This window comes from Rhineura floridana, chromosome 2, assembly GCF_030035675.1.
Source record: "Rhineura floridana isolate rRhiFlo1 chromosome 2, rRhiFlo1.hap2, whole genome shotgun sequence".
Lineage (NCBI taxonomy): Eukaryota > Metazoa > Chordata > Lepidosauria > Squamata > Rhineuridae > Rhineura > Rhineura floridana.
In genome coordinates, this window is record NC_084481.1 from 89,036,956 (window position 1) to 89,059,715 (window position 22,760).

A 22,760-nucleotide genomic window follows, 5' to 3' on the forward strand; every position below is an offset into this window, starting at 1 on the left:
TTGACATCTATTATATAGATCTATATAATGATCTAAGAGGTGGATCTTGATCTTTCTTAGGAATCAGTATCACACTTGCTTCGTTCCATGAATCAGATGTTCTTTGACAGTAATTAATTAGTGGAACTAATGAGAATCATTTAAAGAAATATTTATAAAATCAGTTTTGAGGCTATTTGGATATGGTGTGATAATCTGTGATTTAATTACTTGCTACACTTCTGCTGTAAAATGTTCAGTTTTTATATATTTTTCTTTCAGTTAATTTCAGAATATATGTATTCTCCAAAAATTCTTAAATATGGCTGTTGTTGGTATGTTATAATGCTTCATAAATTCATTAATTATGTCTTCTGAGAAACCTGAAGAATTCTGAGGAATCTTTCTTACTGTTATAAATGAATTTTAATAATAATTATTATTATATTAATTTGATTTTTCAAAAAAAATTGCTTGGCATATAACAAGGTATTAGTAAATCAAGAAATTTCTTCTTTCTGACTTCTCAAATATTTCATTATCTAGAATTTCTTTATGCATTTCCCCCTAAATCACTAATTTCAAGTTTGTTTTTATTCTTCTTATTGTAAGCTTCTTTATTAACAATCCATTCCTTTAAAATATGCCTTTGCAGCATCCCAAATAACTGGATAGGTAACATGAAGTGTAATATTCAAAAGGAAAAATTCTTGAATTGGACATATCAATGACCGCATTAATTCTGTATTCCTAAATGACAAAGGATTCAGTCTCCAATATGCTTTCTGATTAAGAGAAGGTTCAATAACTGAAACACGTGAGCATAGTCAAATACTGATCTCACTGCTATTATTATTTTCTTTGTACTTGCCACTAAATTAGATGTTCCAAGAAAGAAAGAAATCTATGAATAACAGCTGTATGGTATGGAAGAGAAGGTATAATCCTTCTAATTTTGTTGCTCATTATTATAATGTCTTCAAATATCAACAAGCTATAACATCTCAAGGGGTAATACTTGCTTTGGCAATGCATTCATAATTACGTTATGTTTGTTTCTTTTCTTGCATCCCCTCCATTTACTTTTTCAGTTTCCTCAAAACTGCACAAATCTTTAATTATCTGATCAAAACATCTGATTAACCATTTGGTTAATGTGTGATGTGCAAATATTCCCTAATGTTAAACTCATATGTCAAGCTTTCTTTTATTTTATTTTTAAACATAATATATTGACCTTCTTTGTCTTTCCTGTTCTAACTTCAAAACCAAGTGAAGTCTTTATATAAAAAAGTGTTCCTTTCATTTTTTACTTAAACATTTGGCTCAGTCTGAAAGGGTAATATTCATCTTACTTAGACCCACTGAAATAAATGGATAATGTTATCAGATATTGTTGACGTTTCTCCTTGAAGTGCATTTCCTGCATATGCATACTATCTCCCTGTTCTTTTTTCAGAAATTGTGGTGGTACTTTTTGTTGAGGAATTAAGTCCCATTACATTCAAACTTAACAATTTTAATTTTGTCCTTAATTTTGTTTCAAATCTTTCTTTTATTCAGGCTTGGATGCAGTCTTATAATGGAAGGGCATTGACTCTCCCCAGTTTGTGACCTTCCCATTCATGAATTGTGGTTATCACTGTCTCTTCTCTACTGTTCTTTCTTCATTTAACCTTTTCCCTATATTCTTTCTATTGTACGTTCTCTTGTTCCATGCCATCCTTTCATGGTTCAGCATCTGGGGGCCCTTAATGCTTTCCACACCCACCAACTCTTTCCCCAAACTCTTTCCCAGCTGTTTCTCCCACTGCTAGGCTTTGCTGATGGTGGGGTGAGGGGACAGGAATGACATGGGAGAATTGGTTGATAATGGGAGGATTAAAATTCCCTTCCCACCTGCTGATTTTCCCCCTCACCTATGTTCCTTGTTTTGTATTAGCATTACAAGGCAGATACCATGCTTGGAACTATGTGTTTTCTTTTAAATATGTAATTCTGCCCTGAGTTGCTCAAAAAGATGATGAAACTTGTTCTGGGATCCATAAGGGTAGAAACTGCCATAATAAAAGTGAGATATTCTTAATATAAATTGTATTGTCTGGGTTAAACAAAACATAAAATTTCAAACCTGAACACCTCAGTTTTAAAAACAAGGCTACAGAAAATACTCCATTTTAAAATGAATTGATTTAGGTTCATGGCAGAAAACCACAAATCTCTGGTAGATGCAAGAAGCAAAGATGAAATTAATTTATTGGTTTACCATCCACAACTTCTTGGTACTTTTTGCTCATAAAAAGTGCAACAAATGTAATGTCACCTCTTATTTATAAGCCAATTTTTGCAAAAATAGATGTACTGGAGCCATTTTCCCAAGCAGGTGATATTAATAGTGAGCATTAAAAGACAAAAAAGTGCACATAGATTGGCACAGATGCTCAACTAGGAAAGGTTCAGGAGATTTACTTAAAGATGGAACTAAGTAACTTCTTTGGCCCAAGTAAAAAAAGCAGTATCAAAACTTAAATGTTTGATATCCTAGGATCCAGGGTATGTATGTGTTTTTAGCAGATGCAGTTTTATAAGGCCTCTGAGTCTTGCTGATATGATTATGCTTTGAGGTTCAATTTAAGCTAGAATTGCCAATAGGGTTGTGAATAAGCTAATTCTGTGGGAGTGCAGAAAAAGCAGAGAATGTGCTCCTGGGCGTGGAATTCCATTTTCTGAGGATCTCAACTTTCATTTAACTGCCACATTCTTATGGATGTGAAGATATCCTTGGAAGTGCATGAGCCAGGCCTGCTGAAATCTCAAAAGCCAGAAACTGGAGTGAACTAATGGTTGGAGCAGAACCCTGCATAGCTCCCTGCCTGGTGACTTGCAACAAGCAAAAAGTGCATATTAAAGCCCTCTTGGGGTATTAGAAATTCAGGAAAGTCGTTGTTGTCAATTCATATCTTTTAACTGAAAAAAGTAACCAACATTAAAAATGCAAAGATCCCATAGAACAGTCAAAATAAAACTATACATAGTACAAAAGATGTTCATTCACCAGCAATCGATAACAAGGAAAACATCATTCCCCAAAGTTGTCACGTGGGCAACTTGCAACAAATTGCAATCCTAAATTGCAATCCTGAGAAGTTATACACTTGAAGTTCCATTGCAACATACACTAGAAAGAGAGGTGATACAATTTTCATGATCCTAAATTCCACTGAATTGTGGTGCTTGTGCTGATGAGCTGTTTATTACTAGCATACCTGAGAAGCAGACAGATGGTGTGCCCCTAAATGTCACACACTGGTGTCTATTTGCTTTACTACTCCAAGCCGCTAGGAGGCAGTATCTTCAGCCCAGATACCTTCCTCTGCTAAAAATATAGCTCAATATTTCCTTGTCTTCAGGCTAAGCAAGGAAATTCCTGTGCTCCAAAAAAGAAAACCCTGAAACAAAGGCACTGTATTTCTGTATTTGGAAGAGTGAGTCCAAGTAGGCACAAACATAATTTATGTAATTTTTATGAGAGCAATACTTGAGATGGCAGAAGAAAACTTGGAACATCATAGCTTTGAGCTATAGATTTTGGATACTGACACCTTAGAGAGTAAAGAGGGCAAGGAGCGCATGAGGAATGGATTGGGCAGGGCATGATTACAGTAGGAAAGGGCAACAAGGACTAAAATCTGGGGATAGACAGATGTGTGGGGAATTTCCCTTGCATATTGGTTATCACACAAAAGCTAAGCCTAGAGCACCATTTGATTTTTTGGATCACTAGCAGGCTTCTCCAAATGTTCCTCGCCACTTATACCTAAAAGACCATCTTACCAAGTCAATCACTGTGTTCTGCAGGTGAGGGCCTCCTGCAGATACCATCTTATCAGGAGGTCCACTCCGCACAACAGAGGAAACGGACCTTTAGTGTAGTGGCACCTACCCTGTGGAATTCCCTCCCCTTAAATATTAGACAGATGCCATCTCTGTTATCTTTTTGGCACCTACTGAAGACTTTCCTCTTTCAACAAGCCTTTTAAGTGGAGACTGTGATGCCCTTCCCTGGCTCTCCCTGTCAGGTTCCTACCTGCTCGTGGCTACTGCCTGTCACTAGGCACCACCAGGGACTCCACCAGTCCGGACTGTCCTTTTTTATTTTTTCTCTCCCCGCTCTAGCACAGATCTCAACAGATCCCCCTGCTAGGCAACCACCAGTCACGTCCTAATACTAGTATTCCCAGAGACTCTGAATACTGGTATTGTTATTCTCTTCACCGCTGCCACCATTTGTTACAGTTTCCCTTCAGCCTTGGTCATTACCTTACCCTCCCTTCTGGTCTGTGAAACCCCAGCCAAGGATCAGGCCTTTGGTAAACCAAATTAAGTATTTATTACAGATAACAACGCTAACAAGATTAACAAGATTTCTTCTTAAGGCACATAAGCATATGGTTTTACTCAATACTAATCCGAACTCCACCTTCCTCCTGGTAAACAACTCTCTAAACCCCACCAAGCAACCCACTCAGTTCTCTTCTCCCCCCCAGATTCCACTCTCACTCTTCCTTTTATACATTCAGCCATTTTAAACACTCAGCCAATCATCTCGCATTCTACTGCCCATTCACTCCCCCTCTTTCACTCCACTTACCATGTATCTTCTAAACAACCAACACTTACCATATATACATTAATATAGGAACATCACATTCCCCCCCCCTTAAACAACAGCACAGTATTATTCCTGTTCCAGGATTTATACGTTGCGTTAACAAATAAAAGTCTCTATGGGGAAAATGTCTTTCTTTGTTCCTCCGTCTGGTCACGTCACTGCAGTCCCAGCCACTTGCCTGGAAAGTCCATCGGCCAGTACATTGTCCTTGCCTTTGATGAACTGGAAGTCCACTTGATAGTCCTGTAGGGCCCAGGACCACCTCTGCAGCATAGTGTTATGGTTTTTCATAGTCTGCAACCATAACAAGGCCCGATGATCCGTAGTCACCGTGAATCTTCGTCCCCACACGTATGGGCGCAACTTGTTCAGTCCCCACATGACCGCTAGGTACTCCTTCTGGACCGACGAATAGTTTTTCTCCCTCGGCGTCAGCTTGCGACTCAGGTACGCCACTGGATGTCTGGTGCCTTCTCTCTCCTGTAGCAAGACGACTCCCAGCGCCAGGTCCGACGCATCTGTAGCCACGATGAATGGTTTCTCATAGTCTGGTGCTATTAATATGGGTCCTTGGCACAAGGCTTGCTTCAGTAGACCAAAAGCCTTCTGACATTCATCCGTCCATACCACACGCTCAGAACACTTCTTCTTTGTTAATTCATGCAAGGGGGTTGCTATTTCCCCAAAATTTCTCACAAACTTCCTATAAAATCCAGCCACACCCAAAAATGCCCTTACTTGTTTTTTGGTTAAGGGGATCAGCCACGCTTGTATTGCCTCCACGTTGCTCCATAAGGGGGTGATTTTCCCACTCCCCACCTTATGTCCTAAATAGATTACTTCCTTTAGTCCAAACTGGCATTTCTTAGCTTTTCTTGTGAGGCCTGCTTTTCTTAAGGCCTCCAATACTGTTGTCAGGTGTTGGACATGCTCAGGCACCAACTTGCTAAAAATGGCCACGTCATCGATATAGGCCACTGCAAAATCTGACATGCCTCGCAACACAGTATTGATTAGCCTCTGAAATGAACTTGGTGAGTTCCTTAGTCCCATGGGTAAGGTCACAAACTCATATAACCCATCTGGTGTACTGAAGGCAGTTTTGGCTCTGGATTGCTCGTCTAGTTCCATTTGCCAAAATCCTTTACAGAGATCTAGTGTAGAGATAATGGTTGCTGCCCCCAATAACTCTAACATTGCGTCTACCCTAGGCATAGGATACGCATCTGGGACAGTAATTTTATTGATTAGCCGATAATCAATGCAAAACCTTGTCGTTCCATCTTTTTTCGGAACCAGGACAATACTTGAGGCCCAGGGACTGATGGATTCCCTGATCACTCCTAATTCCAGCATCTCTTCCACCTCCTTTTTGATCTCATTCAAAACTTTCCCATTCACACGGTACGGAACAGATCTGATTGGGGCATGATCTCCAGTATCAATGGAATGTATAACTATACTGGTTCGGCCAGGTTTGTTGCTAAAGAGATTCCTATAGGTTTTCAAAACTCTCAGAATCTCTTCTTTTACTTCCTCCTTCACCTCCTCTGACCATTCCACTTGATCTACCCCTCCTTTGTCTTTGCTTTCCTGTACCAAATCTGGAAGTTCAGGCCCACTTCCCTCAGGGAATAAGGTAACTTGCAACACCTGTGCATCCCTGGTATGGTAAGGCTTCAACATATTTACATGAACCACTTTGCTTTTGTTTAATTGGTCTGTGGTGATTACATACGTCACTGTGTCAAGCCTTTCTCTGATGGTATATGGTCCTTCCCAGTTAGCCTGTAATTTGTCATGTTTCCTGGGTATGAACGCCATAACCATATCTCCCACATTATACACACGTTCCCTGGCTGTTCTGTCATACCAGTAACGTTGCTTCTCCTGTGCTTGACTCAAATTCTTTTCCACCACCTCCATCATTGATGTTAATTTATTGCGGAATTCCAATACAAAATCTACTACAGATGTTTTGTACTCTCCCAGGGTTCCTTCCCATGAATTTTTTAATAGTTCCAAAGGTCCCCTCACTTTTCTAGTGAACATGAGTTCAAAGGGTGAGAAGCCTGTTGACTCCTGAGGGACTTCTCTGTATGCAAATAAGAAGCATCCCAACCGTTCATCCCAGTCTTGTGGGTGATCTTGAACATAGCTTCTGATCATGCCCTTCAAAACGCCATTGAATCTCTCTGTTAACCCATTAGTGGCGGGATGGTAAGTAGTGGTCTTTAGATGTTTTAGACCACAACATTTCCACATACATTGCATCACTTCTCCCATGAATACACTGCCTTGATCCATCAGCACTTCATGAGGGAAACCCAGCCTCATAAAGAGTTTTAATAAAGCCTCTGCCACTACAGGGGCTTCTACAGATGTTAGTGCTTCTGCGTCTGGGTACCTGGTGGCAAAATCCACCACCACCAATAGATATTTCTTGCCATGCCTTGTGGGTTTGGAAAAAGGGCCCACCAAATCTATTCCCACTCTATAAAAGGGTTGTCCAATTATAGGAAGGGGCTTTAAGGGTGCCTTAGTCTTTACTCCACTTTTTCCCACCTTTTGGCATATTCCACAAGATAGACAATGTTGTTTTACATCTTTGGAGATGTTTGGCCAATAATAGTGTGCTGCCAATCTCCTCTTGGTCTTTTTTATTCCCAGATGTCCTGCACATGGGACATCGTGGGCTACCTCTAGCAATCTGGTTCTGTATTTGCTAGGTACTATCAATTGCTTCACTGGTTCACATTCATCCTTTCTCTCAGCGGGCATCCACAGTCTATATAAAATCCCATTCTCACACACAACTTGATTCCTCAGTTTGTCAGTGAAAGGAATCTGTTGCGTCAGAGCTTGTTCCTTTATCTGCTTCAAACTTATATCTTTATGCAGCTCTTCCCTGAATTGCTCTGCGTCTTTCTTATCAGAGACTACTTGATACAGTTTGTCTCCTTCAGCAGGCCTGCTAGTGGTTGCTGTGGTGACCTGAGGCTGGTTAACAGATTCCACCCTGTTTGTTTCAGCCCTTCTTAATATGGCTTCTTTTTCTCTGCCAAGTTGCTGTCTGGTCACTACATATATCTTTCCTTAGGCTCCCATTACATCTCTTCCCAGTATTACTGGTTCTTGTTGCTGGGCATTAATGCCTACTTTATATCGGCCCTCTCGGCCTCTCCAAGTCATTTCCACCAGGGCCACAGGCAAACTTTCTGGTTGACCCCTCACTCCTTGGATAGTCACAGTTTCCTGAGGTAATATTACCTCAGATTTTATTAAATCTGGCCTCAGTAATGTCTGAGCGGCACCAGTATCAAGCAATGCCCAATAATTTGCCCCTTGTACACTCACTTCCTCTCTCAGACTTGAATCAAGGTCTGTTACTTCTGTCCAGTTTATCTGGCAGAACTGAACCTTTTTCGCTGTTTCTAAAGCCTTGGGCTCTGTTTTCACTGCCCTTGTCTGAGCAGGATTACTAATGGGGTTGGCAACCTCACATTGAAAACGTTGTTGCCCCGGTCTACCACATTTGTAGCATAATTTCTCCTCTGTTTTAGGGTACACAGATCCACTCTGGGGTGTCCTGTGCCCTTCAGATTTTACTGGAGGACTCACTCTCTGTGGCACCACATCCCTTCTGCCAGCATTATATGGTCTGGGTTTAAAATCTCTTGATGTTTTCCCCACCCAGCCAGTTCTGTTGGAGGCGAAGTGATCCGCCATCTCTGCGGCCTCCTGCACAGATGTAGGGGAACGGTCTTTGACCAGGAGCCTTATTTCTGGTGGTAACTGATGGTATAATTGATCCAATATCATGAGGTTTTTCACCTCCTCCACAGACTGAGCTTTTGCACTTGTCAGCCATTTCCCAAATATGTCCATCAGTTTTGCCCCCAGCTCCACGAAAGACCTCCCTGTCTGTATCTGGCAGTTTCTGAAAAGCTTTCTAAAATAATCAGGCCCCAGTCTGAATCTTTTAAACACTGCTTCTTTGAATTCAGCATAGGTGACGGGCCTGTCTGAGGGGAAATATTGGTATACGTCAGCCAATTCCCCTTTAATCAGGTTTGATAAATACTGCATGTATTTATCTTCAGGTAGCCCCCACAACTGAGCTGCTTTTTCAAAGGTGCTGAGGTAAATTTGAGGATCTTGACCAGGCTCATAGACAGCAAAGTCCTTTGGAGTAATTTTTATTTTTGCTCCATCTCTGTCCTTTCTTGTTTCATCAGAATGAAACTTCTCTCTTTCAAATTTTAACTTTTCTACTTGTAATTCGGCATCCACTGCTCGTTGCTTCTCCCTCTCCTCAAACCCCATTCTCATTCTCTCAGTTTCCATCTTCAACTTCTCAGTTTCCAACTCCCTCTGCTTGTCTTTTTCCTCAGCCTCCCATCTTAACTTCTCTCTCAAGTACTCTATATAAGCGGGATTGCTGAAATATCCTTCTGGGGTCTCTTCTCTGACAGGTTGTTTTTGCTGGGCAGTAGCAAATCCTATAAGTGCTACCCTCAATTCATCTACCCCTTTACCCTCGTGAGGTAGATTGAATGTTATGCACTTCTCCACCAGCTCCTCTCTTTTCATTTTTATGTATTCAGCCATGGTGTTTGAGTTCACTCACTCTTTGCCACACACTCTTTGCCAGTCACTCTCACAAGAAATCTTGTTTTGTTATTTCTGTTTGCCACACCACTGTTAGGGATTCTCTAGTATCCGTACCACCGCTACAGCCAACACCTGTGACGTAGTCTCCTTTGTTCGTATCCCACCGCTACTGCCACCACATGTGACGCCCTTCCCTGGCTCTCCCTGTCAGGTTCCTACCTGCTCGTGGCTACTGCCTGTCACTAGGCACCACCAGGGACTCCACCAGTCCGGACTGTCCTTTTTTATTTTTTCTCTCCCCGCTCTAGCACAGATCTCAACAGATCCCCCTGCTAGGCAGCCACCAGTCACGTCCTAATACTAGTATTCCCAGAGACTCTGAATACTGGTATTGTTATTCTCTTCACCGCTGCCACCATTTGTTACAGTTCCCCTTCAGCCTTGGTCATTACCTTACCCTCCCTTCTGGTCTGTGAAACCCCAGCCAAGGATCAGGCCTTTGGTAAACCAAATTAAGTATTTATTAAAGATAACAACGCTAACAAGATTAACAAGATTTCTTCTTAAGGCACATAAGCATATGGTTTTACTCAATACTAATCCGAACTCCACCCCCCTCCTTCTCCACTCTCTCCTGGCAAACAACTCTCTAAACCCCACCAAGCAACCCACTCAGTTCACCTCATCCACCACCACCACCTCTCTCACTCTTCCTTTTATACGCTCAGCCATTTTAAACACTCAGCCAATCATCTCGCATTCTACTGCCCATTCACTCCCCCTCCTCTTTCACTCCACTTACCATGTATCTTCTAAACAACAACACTTACCATATATACATTAATATAGGAACATCACAGAGACCTTATCCCATTCTGCAACAGTGTTGGAATTGCTTTTAAATATGTTTTTAAAGCTGTTTTGTTTAATTATGTTTTTAAAGCTGTTTCGTTCTAATATGTTTTAGAGTGTTTTGATGGGTTTGGTTGCCGCCCTGGGCTCCTTCTGAGAGGAAGGGCAGCATATAAATTTAATAAATACATAAATAAATAGTAAATGTAAGCTCAAACCTTACTATTCTTATGGGAGAATGCTGTTATGCTCAGGCCCTGCTTGTGGTCTTCCCATTCACATCTGGTTGGCCACTGTAAGAAGAGTACGGTGAACTAGATGGGCCACTGGCTTGATCCAGCAAGGCTCTTCTTATATTATTATTATTAATTAAATTTATATACCGCCCCTTCTCCCGGAAGAAGCCCAGCGCAGCAAACAAAAACGCTAAAAACATATTTAACAATAATTTTTTAAAACATCTTTTTTTAAAAAATCTAAAAGCAATTCCATCACAGATACAGACTGGGATAAGGTCTCTACTTAAAAGGCTTGTTGAAAGAGGAAGGTCTTCAAAAGGTGCAGAAAAGACAACAGAGATGGTGCCTTTTAAAATCCAAGTTCTGTTCTGTATTAATTTCCAGTGTGTAGATGTACATTATAACTACAGCTCTTGCTTTAATAATGGTGCTAATGATGAGGTTTTAAAGTTGATACTTCCCTTTATATGTTGATTTCACTCAGCGGCCTTGGGGGTGGGATTATTCTGGATCATCGAACCTTGGTGAGCTGAAACTTCTGCTGGAAGAATCCATCATGATCCGTCGCCTGAAGTCTGACGTGCTTTCACAGCTCCCTGCAAAGCAGCGCAAAATGGTGGTGGTAGCTCCTGAAGGCATTAATGCAAGGACAAAGGCTGAGCTGGCAGCGGCTGCAATGGAAATGGCCAAGGGTTATAAGAGTGTGAGTCAGAAATATTGCTGGGAAGGAATATGGCTACATTCAGTCATACTGTGGAACCATGGTTTGCTGTGTACATCTAAAACTATGCCAGTTTACAAACCTGGATTTTTGAGGGGCTGCTAAGCCTGAACATCAAACCACAGTTGTGCTTTGGTTTGCTATTACATCTGAATTCACAAACCATTGACAAAAGTCAGTTATGGCTGTTGCTCTGCCTCAAGACACTGCTGCATCGTGGGGATGGGGGCAAACAGTGAATTTCTGAAGCTATATGCTGAAGAGAGAAAACAAAAAACAGGCAATTGGCTCTAAACTGGGGTTTGCCTGTTGTACCTTTGGAAATTCAGACCATATTACAGGTTCTTAACTGGTTAGCAGAAACTGGTTTGCTGTGATGCTTAAATTGAACCTATCTCTGCATGGTTCTAGTTATGATAGACAGGGCGAGGGTGGTTCCGTTTGCACTTCTTTGCTGCTGGCCCAGGTAGTTGGCAGGGACCACTTTGGAACATGTGTTGGTTGTGCTGTCTCTATTTTTGGCTTCCCATTCTGAATATGGGCATGTCCTCAGGGAGCAGAGGGAAAGGCATCAACTTAGAATCTGCTGGGATATCTTCCATTAAGCCGTAACGGGGAAATGGCAGCTACCTCAGGATAAAATTTGTATATTCTATAGTAAGTTCTTCAACAACAGCAACAAAAGAAGACTTCAGGTTAGGTCCATTTCACACATTATGCAAAGAGAAACCTGGGTTTGCCATCAAGCGTACACTTGGGCCTCTGCTAGATTTAGGATAAAAGGTTAATCAAAGTACATCACATTGAGCTAAAGAGGTAATTCTCCTTTCTGCTAGAACTGCTGAAAGTTCTTAGCACCTCTTTTGGTTTCCATGTGATGCTTATTTCTTACTTCATCTTTAATTATGGCCCACACCAGAACTAATTATCCAGGTTTAGCAAAACACATGGGGGAAATGTTGATACTAGTATAATAGAAATTACTCAAGCAGGATATCTTATAGAATTGTGGGTGTAAAAATCTGCCACTCATAATCGAAGCTACCAGCAACAACCTTCCAAACATCACTGATGGATTTTTCAAATACCTGTTTGCAGAAAAAAGAACAGAAGGAAGCTCTTATTCTATTTTACAACAGGACAGCAGAAGCCAAAATCCGGTGCATCATGTAAGTTGCTGTTTCATAGTAGTATGCAAACACATCTGACCAGGAAATTCTTAATACAGTGGAAAGAAAACTGCAAGATAATATTGCAGCAAAATCAAGCTTAGGCAAATGTTAATTACAATATTTAGAGAGTGTAGCATTGGCTTCTGTACCGAATCAGCCTGGCAAATCTGTTATAGATATGCTCAGAGTGATATGTTAAGATTAGTACCTTAATGTTATCCAACCTGAGGTACGATTTTCTGGTTCTGCTGAAAATAAGCAAAATGTCCTAATTGTTTTCAGTTATTTGCATTTAAAAGGATTTTAACATCTTTCTACAAAGTAATATACAGCTCTTCCATAGAAAATAATAGATTGTTCAGATAATTTTGACCCAGGCATTTTGATATGTAATATGTTTGTTCCACTTGTCAAAAGTCCTGGTTTTTGAATTCTTCAAAACTGAAGAGATCTGAAATTGGTATGATTTCAAGTGCATGTGAGAAGTAAGCCCAGGGAATTGGCGTTTGGCTGAATTGCCAGTTTCCCAAATAAAAAGAACCACTGATCTAGCATGACACACTGATTGCTTCTGGAACAAGGATCATATTGTATTTTCTGAGCCATCCCCCCTTCTCTCTCAATATAGAGAGTATATTCTAGATCTATTGGAAAGTGGAAGAGAAAAATTTCTTGTGTTTGCTCATCACAAACTCATTCTGGACACAATCAGTGAGGAACTGGAGAAAAAGGTAAATGATCTCCTACACTTATTATTACTCCTTCTCCAGGATGCTGGAAATCCTTGTACTCTTTTCTGTCATTGACATAATACAAAGGTGCCTGGCACATATTTTCAGTAGTGTGTAAAACCCCATTCAAAATGTCTTCCGATTGCCCTCTTGTCTAGTGTTTTCCTGAATTCACAAAATGCAAACTTGGCCATTGGGATTGCACCAATCAACATCAGGCGGGATTAAGCACATTAAAGATAATCTTCCAGCTGTCAGTTTCCATATCGCAAGTCAGTGCCATGTCATGAACTAAGGTTTTTAAAATCTGACTTGTTAAAATAGAGCAGGTATGAAAAGCTGACCTGTATAAACCTTTAATGTAATGGGTGCAAAGAAGTATGAAGAGTATCAATAATTACATGTAAAACTGATGCATCAGTATTCTCCCCCACCCCAAATAACCATCTAACATTGTTTCTGTAGCAAAACTCCCTCATCAGGGGTCCATAAATTTTGGCTAGCTGAAATTTGTGTTTGCCTTTGACCCTGCAACTCCCCGACTTAGAGTTTTGTCTCTGAAATCCCAATGAGCTTCAGAGAAATGTAACTCGCTCTGGGTGCCTCCCAAGTCCCAAAACTGGACCACAAATGAACCCCTTCCTGTTCCTTAAATTGTGCTGGAAAGATGCTCATGAAATTAAAAGGTGTGGTTGTGATGCGTCCTTCCCTGGCTCTCCCTGTTAGGTTCCTACCTGCGCGTGGCTACTGCCTGTCACTAGGCACCACCAGGGACTCCACCAGTCCGGACCGCTTTCTCTTATGGTTTCTCTCCCCTTTCTAGCACAGATCTCAACAGATCCCCCTGCTAGGCAACCACCAGTCACGTCCTAATACTAGTATGGTATATGGTCCTTCCCAGTTAGCCTGTAATTTGTCATGTTTCCTGGGTATGAACGCCATAACCATATCTCCCACATCATACACACGTTCCCTGGCTGTTCTGTCATACCAGTAACTTTGCTTCTGCTGAGCTTGACTGAGATTCTCTTTCACCACTTCCATCATTTGTTTCACTGGTTCACATTCATCCTTTCTCTCAGCAGGCATCCACAGTCTATATAAAATCCCATTCTCACACACAACTTGATTCCTCAGTTTGTCAGTGAAAGGAATCTGTTGGGTCAGGGCTTGTTCCTTTATCTGCTTCAAACTTATATCTTTATGCAGCTGTTCCCTGAATTGATCTGCTTCTTCCCCAGAGACCACTTGATACAGTTTGTCTTCTTCAGCAGGCCTGCTAGTGGTTGCTATGGTGACCTGAGGCTGGTTAACAGATTCCACCCTGTTTGTTTCAGCCCCCCTTAATATGGCTTCTTTTTCTCTGCCAATTTGCTGTCTGGTCACTACATAGATCTTTCCTTGGGCGCCCATTACATCCCTTCCCAGTATTACTGGTTCTTGTTGCTGGGCATTAATGCCTACTTTATATTGGCCCTCTCGGCCTCTCCAAGTCATATCCACCAGGGCCACAGGCAAACTTTCTGGTTGACCCCTCACTCCTTGGATAGTCACAGTTTCCTGAGGTAATATTACCTCAGATTTTATTAAATCTGGCCTCAGTAATGTCTGAGCGGCACCAGTATCAAGCAATGCCCAATAATTTGCCCCTTGTACACTCACTTCCTCTCTCAGACTTGAATCAAGGTCTGTTACTTCTGTCCAGTTTATCTGGCAGAACTGAACCTTTTTCGCTGCTTCTAAAGCCTTGGGCTCTGTTTTCACTGCCCTTGTCTGAGCAGGATTACTAATGGGGTTGGCAACCTCACATTGAAAACGTAGGTGCCCCGGTCTACCACATTTGTAGCATAATTTCTCCTCACTTTTAGGGTACACAGATCCACTCTGGGGTGTCCTGTGCCCTTCAGATTTTACTGGAGGATTCACTCTCTGTGGTACCACATCCCTTCTGCCAGCATTATATGGTCTGGGTTTAAAATCTCTTGATGTTTTCCCTACCCAGCCAGTTCTGTTGGAGGCGAAGTGATCCGCCATCTCCGTGGCCTCCTGCACCAATGTAGGGGAACGGTCTTTGACCAGGAGCCTTATTTCTGGTGGTAACTGATGGTATAATTGATCCAATATCATGAGGTTTTTCACCTCCTCCACAGACTGAGCTTTTGCACTTGTCAGCCATTTCCCAAATATGTCCATCAGTTTTGCCCCCAGCTCCACGAAAGACCTCCCTGTCTGTATCTGGCAGTTTCTGAAAAGCTTTCTAAAATGATCAGGCCCCAGTCTGAATCTTTTAAACACTGCTTCTTTGAATTCAGCATAGGTGACGGGCCTGTCTGAGGGGAAATATTGGTATACCTCAGCCAATTCCCCTTTAATCAGGTTTGATAAATACTGCATGTATTTATCTTCAGGTAGCCCCCACAACTGAGCTGCTTTTTCAAAGGTGCTGAGGTAAATTTGAGGATCTTGACCAGGCTCATAGACAGCAAAGTCCTTTGGAGTAATTTTTATTTTTGCTCCATCTCTGTCCTTTCTTGTTTCATCAGAATGAAACTTCTCTCTTTCAAATTTTAACTTTTCTACTTGTAATTCGGCATCCACTGCTCGTTGCTTCTCCCTCTCCTCAAACCCCATTCTCATTCTCTCAGTTTCCATCTTCAACTTCTCAGCTTCCACCCTCAATCTCTCAGCTTCCAACTCCCTCTGCTTGTCTTTTTCCTCAGCCTCCCATCTTAACTTCTCTCTCAAGTACTCTATATAAGCGGGATTGCTGAAATATCCTTCTGGGGTCTCTTCTCTGACAGGTTGTTTTTGCTGGGCAGTAGCAAATCCTATAAGTGCTACCCTCAATTCATCTACCCCTTTACCCTCGTGAGGTAAATTGAATGTTATGCACTTCTCCACCAGCTCCTCTCTTTTCATTTTTATGTATTCAGCCATGGTGTTTGAGTTCACTCACTCTTTGCCACACACTCTTTGCCAGTCACTCTCACAAGTAATCTTGTTTTGTTATTTCTGTTTGCCACACAACTATTAGGGATTGTCTAGTATTCGTATCTCACTGCTACAGCCAACACCTGTGACGTAGTCTCCTTTGTCACCACGTGTCTTTGGGACTCTCTTTGGTTCGTATCTGGATTCTCTGTTGTTTGTATCCCACCGCTGCTGCCACCACATGTGATGCCCTTTCCCTGGTTCTCCCTGTCAGGTTCCTACCTGCGCGTGGCTACTGCCTGTCACTAGGCACCACCAGGGACTCCACCAGTCCGGACCGCTCTCTCTTATGGTTTCTCTCCCCGCTCTAGCACAGATCTCAACAGATCCCCCTGCTAGGCAACCACCAGTCACGTCCTAATACTAGTATTCCCAGAGACTCTGAATACTGGTATTGTTATTCTCTTCACCGCTGCCACCATTTGTTACAGTTCCCCTTCAGCCTTGGTCATTACCTTACCCTCCCTTCTGGTCTGTGAAACCCCAGCCAAGGATCAGGCCTTTGGTAAACCAAATTAAGTATTTATTACAGATAACAAAGCTAACAAGATCAACAAGATTTCTTCTTAAGGCACATAAGCATATGGTTTTACTCAATACTAATCCGAACTCCACCTTCCTCCTGGTAAACAACTCTCTAAACCCCACCAAGCAACTCACTCAGTTCTCTTCTCCCCCCCAGATTCCACTCTTACTCTTCCTTTTATACATTCAGCCATTTTAAACACTCAGCCAATCATCTCTCATTCTACTGCCCATTCACTCCCCCTCTTTCACTCCACTTACCATGTATCTTCTAAACAACCAACACTTACCATATATACATTAATATAGGAACATCACAGTGGTCACCACTGGCAACCTGGTAGTTACATTAGTGACACCTCGTCCCTTATCAATGCAACACCTCATGAGCCCTTCCTGTACTGTATAACCCTTTGTAGTAAGGGGAAGCATTTGATTCCAGGAAGGAAATTACCTCCCTCATCTGTGGCATTTGTATTTAGCCAAGGTTTAATCCAGCTCTCCCCGATCCAAGTTCAACTCAGTGTCTATGGCATCAATGGCCTTCAAGTCCGGGCTGCCTTAAAAATGCACTAGGGAAATTTAAAATAATTCTACCTCGATAACAGTCTTGCTGTTCAGATATACTGTTACTGAATTGGGTGACAATGTTTGTCTGAAATCAGCCAAGATGTCTGTTAGGGTTTGGGCCAGGATGAGAACTATATTATCAGTTGCATGTAGTGAAGAGGAGGGTCAGATGAGGCTATGTTAGGAGAAGGCCAGAGCATCAGGATGTAGGAGCCATAAAGATGCATCTGACATGAGGAAAAGCCTAGGGTAAATTTGTTAATGAGCCAACAGACTCCCACTTTACAGTAGGGCCCCACTTATATGGCGGGTTACGTTCCAGACCCCCACTGAAAAACCCGCCATAAAGTGGGACATAGCGCGTGATCAGCTGTACAGTACAGCTGATTGCGCGCTACAGCTGATTGCGCACTACAGCTGAAGCTTCCCGCACTACAGCTGATTGTGTGCTACAGCTGATCAGCTGTAGCGCACGATCAGCTGTAGCGTGGGGAGCTACAGCCGCTGCGCTACAGCTGACAGCGCTTGGCCCCTGAAGCTTCCCGCACTACACCTGATCACCCTGCTGGTGCCATATTAGCGGAATGCCAAAAAGCAGGGCACCAAAAAGCGGGGCACTACTGTATTGGGATTGGCTGGCAGGGGTGTGAAATAATCGCAAGTCTTGGCAAATCTAACCACTGGATATGAGACCACTCGGAATTTTAAGCTGCTTAGAGCAAGGGCAGATTGCATATGTAACAAATTCAAGTTACATTGTCAGCTTTGCAAGGTGACTAGTAAAGCTGTGGGATCCCAAAGCTCAGTTTGGCATCGTAAAGTCTCAGGGTTGTATCAGAAGTAGTGCTAAGTCACAGTCCTGTCAGCGCAAGGAGCTCTGGTTTGTGTAATGGGACATTCCCCCTCTCTCCCCCAATCTATTCTAGGGGTTCCCTCCATCCTGTGGAGCAGATTTGAGGAGGCTGTGTGCAGGGGAAAGAGGGGAAGCTCCATTGAGCAAGTGGAAATCCTTTTGCTTATGGAACACATTAATTGGATGCTGCCCCAAGGCTCCAGTTTTCAGCTAAATGTTAAGAGAGGAGGAAGCCCTGTTGATAGGTGACCCCTTGTTTTCTAACTTTCCTTTTCAGCACATTGGGTACATTCGCATTGACGGTTCCACGCCCTCAGCAGAGCGTCAGTCCCTCTGCCAAGAATTCCAGTTCTCTGAGAAGCACTCTGTGGCTATCCTCTCCTTAACAGCAGCTAACATGGGGCTTACCCTGTCATCTGCTGATTTGGTTGTGTTTGCAGAGCTGTTCTGGAACCCTGGGGTAAGAAATCTTGGTAGGAGCCTGAGAATGCTCTTACCAAAAGGAGGCTGTTCATAGAGTTTAAGATAAAATATAGAGGCTGCTTGTGGGGAAACTGCGTTGTGCACCTCGAGGGAAGTGTTTAGCACCAAAAATGTATGTTTGTCGTGCCCACTTCCTGTGTAATCCAGAAATAATCCTTTTAGACTGTTGTTAGGCTTCTAGTACAAGGCATTGTAGCAATAGTTGTTAGATGAAACTTACAAAAATGAAGTGTCTGTTTGGTAGTATTATATGATTTGTGCGTAGTGTTTAATGCCACTGCTGATAATCAGCTCCCAGAACAAATAAACATTGCTTCAGGTGAGACATTTATTTATTTATTTATTTATTTATTTATTTATTATTTGATTTATATCCCACCCTTCCTCTCAGTAGGAGCCCAGAGCAGCAAACTAAAGCTCTATTTAAACACTTTTAAATATCATAAGAGCAGACCCTAAAATATATTAAAACAAAACATCTTTAAAAACATTTTAAAGAAACATCTTCTTTTAAAAAGGCTTAAAAACATATTTTTTAAAAAAAAGGTTTAAAAACATATTAAAAAGCAATTCCAACACAGATGCAGACTGAGATAAGGTCTCAACTTAAAAGGCTTGTTGAAAGAGGAAGGTCTTCAGTAGGTGCCAAAAAGATAACAGAGATGGCACCTGTCTGATATTTGAGGAGGGAATTCCACAGGGTAGGTGCCACCACACCAAAGGTCCATTTCCTGTGTTGTGTGGAACAGACCTACTGATGAGATGGTATCTGCAGGAGGCCCTCATCTGCAGAGCACAGTGATCGACTGGATATATCCCAGTCTGCATCTGTGTTGGAATTGCTTTTAGATTAAAAAAAAAAAGTTTTAAAATTTTATTTTTAAATATGTTTTTAGCGCTTTTGTTTGCTGCCCTGGGCTTCTTCTGGGAGAAGGGGCGGTATATAAATTTAATTAATAATAATATAAGAAGAGCCCTGCTGGATCAAGCCAGTGGCCCATCTAGTTCACCGTACTCTTCTTACAGTGGCCAACCAGATGTGAATGGGAAGACCACAAGCAGGGCCTGAGCATAACAGCATTCTCCCATAAGAATAGTAAGGTTTGAGCTTACATTTATTATTTATTTATGTATTTATTAAATTTATATGCTGCCCTTCCTCTCAGAAGGAGCCCAGGGCGGCAAACAAAAACACTGAAAACGCTCTAAAACATTAAAACAAAACAGCTCTAAAAACATCTTTAAAAGCAATTCCAACACTGATGCAGACAGGGATAAGGTCTTTACTTAAAAGGCTTGTTGAAAGAGGAAAGTCTTCAGTAGGTGCCAAAAAAGATAGCAGAGGTGACACCTGTCTAATATTTAAAGGGAGGGAATTCCACAGGGTAGGTGCCACCACACTAAAGGTCTGTTTCCTATGTTGCATGGAACAGACCTCCTGATAAGATGGTATCTGCAGGAGGCCCCTACCTGCAGAGCACAGTGATCGACTGGGTATATAAGGGATAATATGGTCTTTCAGGTATCCTAGTCCCAGTCAGCCCAATGGTCATCATGAACACCATGAAATCCTGAGCTGGAACACTAGAGGCAGCCACACCATGGACATTGAGATCACCCAGGACTATTGTTTTGGGCTCCTCCAATACCACAGACGAGATGGCCTCCGCCAACTCAGTCAGAGAAGCTGCTGGGCAGCAGGGAGGACAGCACACCAACAGCAACCCTAGTTTCCTGTCTCCTTGGCCGGACACCTGTGCCGGCCCTCACAGCCAGTTTCAAGACAGAGTGGTTTCCTGGTGACAAGAGATGGAAGTTCTGTAGACCACAGCAACTCCTCCCCTCCCCCACCATATCTGCAGCATAGTGTTGCACTGAGTATCCAGGTGGGCAAAGCTGGGTCAGATCAACTCCTCCCAGCTCACCCACCCCAGCTCACCCACCCAGGTCTTCATAATGCACACCAAATTGGCACCTTCATCCATGATCAAATCATGGATGGGTGTGGTCTTATTGTCTACCGATCTAGCATTAAACAACAGCACACAAAGGCTAGTTGGCGCAGCATATGACCAACAAGGAACCCATCCATGAGAGGAGTGGCTGTGAGGAACAATGCGTAGATAGCCTTGCCCTCGTCTTCTGTGGTGGTTCACCACATCCCCATGGCTATACTTCCCTCTAGCTGTGATCACTGAAATTGGGGTGGCATCACCCATGTTCCTCCTTACTAAGACTCCTCCTAAACACCTGATATGGACCCAACAAGAGCCCGCCAACAAAACTTACTTGAACCAGTTATCCCAGTAGGCCTCTGAGAAAATTGGGAACAGTCAGACCCACTCAATATTTTTCACATGGGTCACATCTACTCCCCCCCGTGTAACACCCATGGAGGGCCAGCCTTTTGCCAGTTACAGACTGTCACTCTGAAGGCATCTGGCAACTTTCTCCTATCATTCAGTTCACTGCACAGGCTCTCACCCTGCGCAGGAACTACACATGTGCCATATGCCCTCCCCACTACCAATCTCTTCTAGATTGTTTTTTTTTTTAAGTAGAAGGGGTAGCACCCTCACCCTCAGGACTACCTAAGGGGTGAACCCCTTTGGTGTCATCCCTTTGGTGGCAACCCCGCTGGTAGCAGACCCGCTGCCCAAGGGCAGCTGGGCTTTTATGCCTCCTGACCCAGTCAGGAGCTGATGCAAGGGGCTGCAAGATTAACTGCAGCCTCTCTCTGGAGCCAGGCTCAGGCAGGGGGTCCCAGTCATTGCAGTACTTACCAGGGACTTCAGCTGTTTTAAAAGACAGAATCTCAGAGGAGCGAGCAGCAAGCACCCAGATGCTCTGATGCTCACTCCCAAGACAGGTATTCTCCAGTCCCCCAGTGCTGCAGCTGGTGGGAGCCAGTTATTGCACTCAGATGCAGGTATCTAGTTGGCCACTGTGGGAACAGAATCCTAGGTGGGAATTTTGCATGATCCAGCAGGGCTCTTAATATGTTCTTAAAACTGTGAATACAGAAGTATATGAAGTGGCCAGCTAATCCATTTTAGTGATCTTGTGGATGTCAGCTTGCTCTCTGAGCATGAGTGTTTGCTTTTTGTAAAAAGGGAATGCTCATGCTTTCTTTTTAGCCGTACATTATTTTAATTTTCATAATTCCTGTCAGCAACTTGTCAGCAGGGGAAGACCATCAGCTCTGTGCCAAGTGTAATTATACAGCCACAAGAGAGGCTGTATACTATAGCCAGCGTGGATTTTTCACATTCTGCAATGTTAAATTGCAAATACTCCCCCATACCATTCTGAATCTTCCCATAAACTCATTTCAAAACAAAACCTTACAAAATTTATAGTCCTGAACTTGGAAATACTTGCTTAACAACATTCTAAATTTTCATGGCGATACATAAAACAGTCAGAGACAATCGAGAGTTCAAAGTCTACAAAGAGAGAGAAAAAAACCCAGACCCCTTTTGGACTTTTTTCTGTGAGAGTTCTCATAATCTGTTGAAATTCATTAAAAATTAGCCATGTTCAAAGGGTACCTGTAATCCTACTACTGACCTTGCCCCATACTCTGACCTTCATCTTCTGCAGTTTAAAAGTTAAAAAAAAAAGCCTGACTGATTTTTAATTAATTTAAGAAATTTTGCATTGAACTGAATGATTTCCTATAGGAAACTTCACTAAAATTGCAAAGTAAATCAGACATATTTAAAGTGACCATCTAAACTATATCAACTGTCTTAATAATGTTGCTTCCTCCCTGCTAAAAGATCAGCACAGCACATGTCTTGTTTCTATTATTTGGGCTGATTGCAGGTGTTACCACTACTCACCATGTGCTGAGAGGCACATGTTACCAATTTTTTCCAAGCTACACAGGAAGTGGATTGGACTGTGAAAGACCAACCCAAATTGTTTTTGCATTTTTACAAATTTGTAGGGCACTACAATATCTCAGAGAGGAGGTCAGGTCTCCTGCTCCCTTGATGCATTTACTATAGCTGTCCAATTTCCCTGCTTTTTAAAGTTTGATAGAAATATCTGTGAGCTATAGGTATGTTCTTAAACTGCAAGGTTTTTTGCCTATTAGTGAATGAAGCATTGGTTTATTGTTGGAGATTGTTGCAGCCATAATTATTCTCCCCTTACTTCTTTTTTCTATTCTAATTTTCATATTTGGTTTTAAATGCAGGTTTTGATCCAAGCAGAAGATCGGGCACATCGAATTGGGCAAACAAATTCTGTGAATATCCATTACTTGGTAGCAAAAGGCACAGCTGATGATTACTTATGGTAAGAAGTGGAAAGGGTTTCCACTTTGGTGGTGGTTGTGTCCATGCTGTGGT

The 22,760-nt window shown here is 42.3% G+C and overlaps 1 protein-coding gene across 5 annotated transcripts in view; it reads left to right on the forward strand.

Annotated features, from left to right (window-relative positions):
* SMARCAL1 (SWI/SNF related, matrix associated, actin dependent regulator of chromatin, subfamily a like 1) overlaps positions 1 to 22,760 on the forward strand; it is a 61,686-nt gene that overhangs the window by 35,221 nt on the left and 3,705 nt on the right. For all 5 annotated transcript variants that reach the window (XM_061609230.1, XM_061609229.1, XM_061609231.1 and 2 more), the window contains 5 exons: positions 10,841 to 11,059; positions 12,176 to 12,246; positions 12,878 to 12,980; positions 18,197 to 18,379; positions 22,607 to 22,707. In XM_061609230.1, coding sequence (XP_061465214.1) covers positions 10,841 to 11,059; positions 12,176 to 12,246; positions 12,878 to 12,980; positions 18,197 to 18,379; positions 22,607 to 22,707 — 677 coding nt within the window. The remainder of the gene's footprint in view (positions 1 to 10,840; positions 11,060 to 12,175; positions 12,247 to 12,877; positions 12,981 to 18,196; positions 18,380 to 22,606; positions 22,708 to 22,760) is intronic.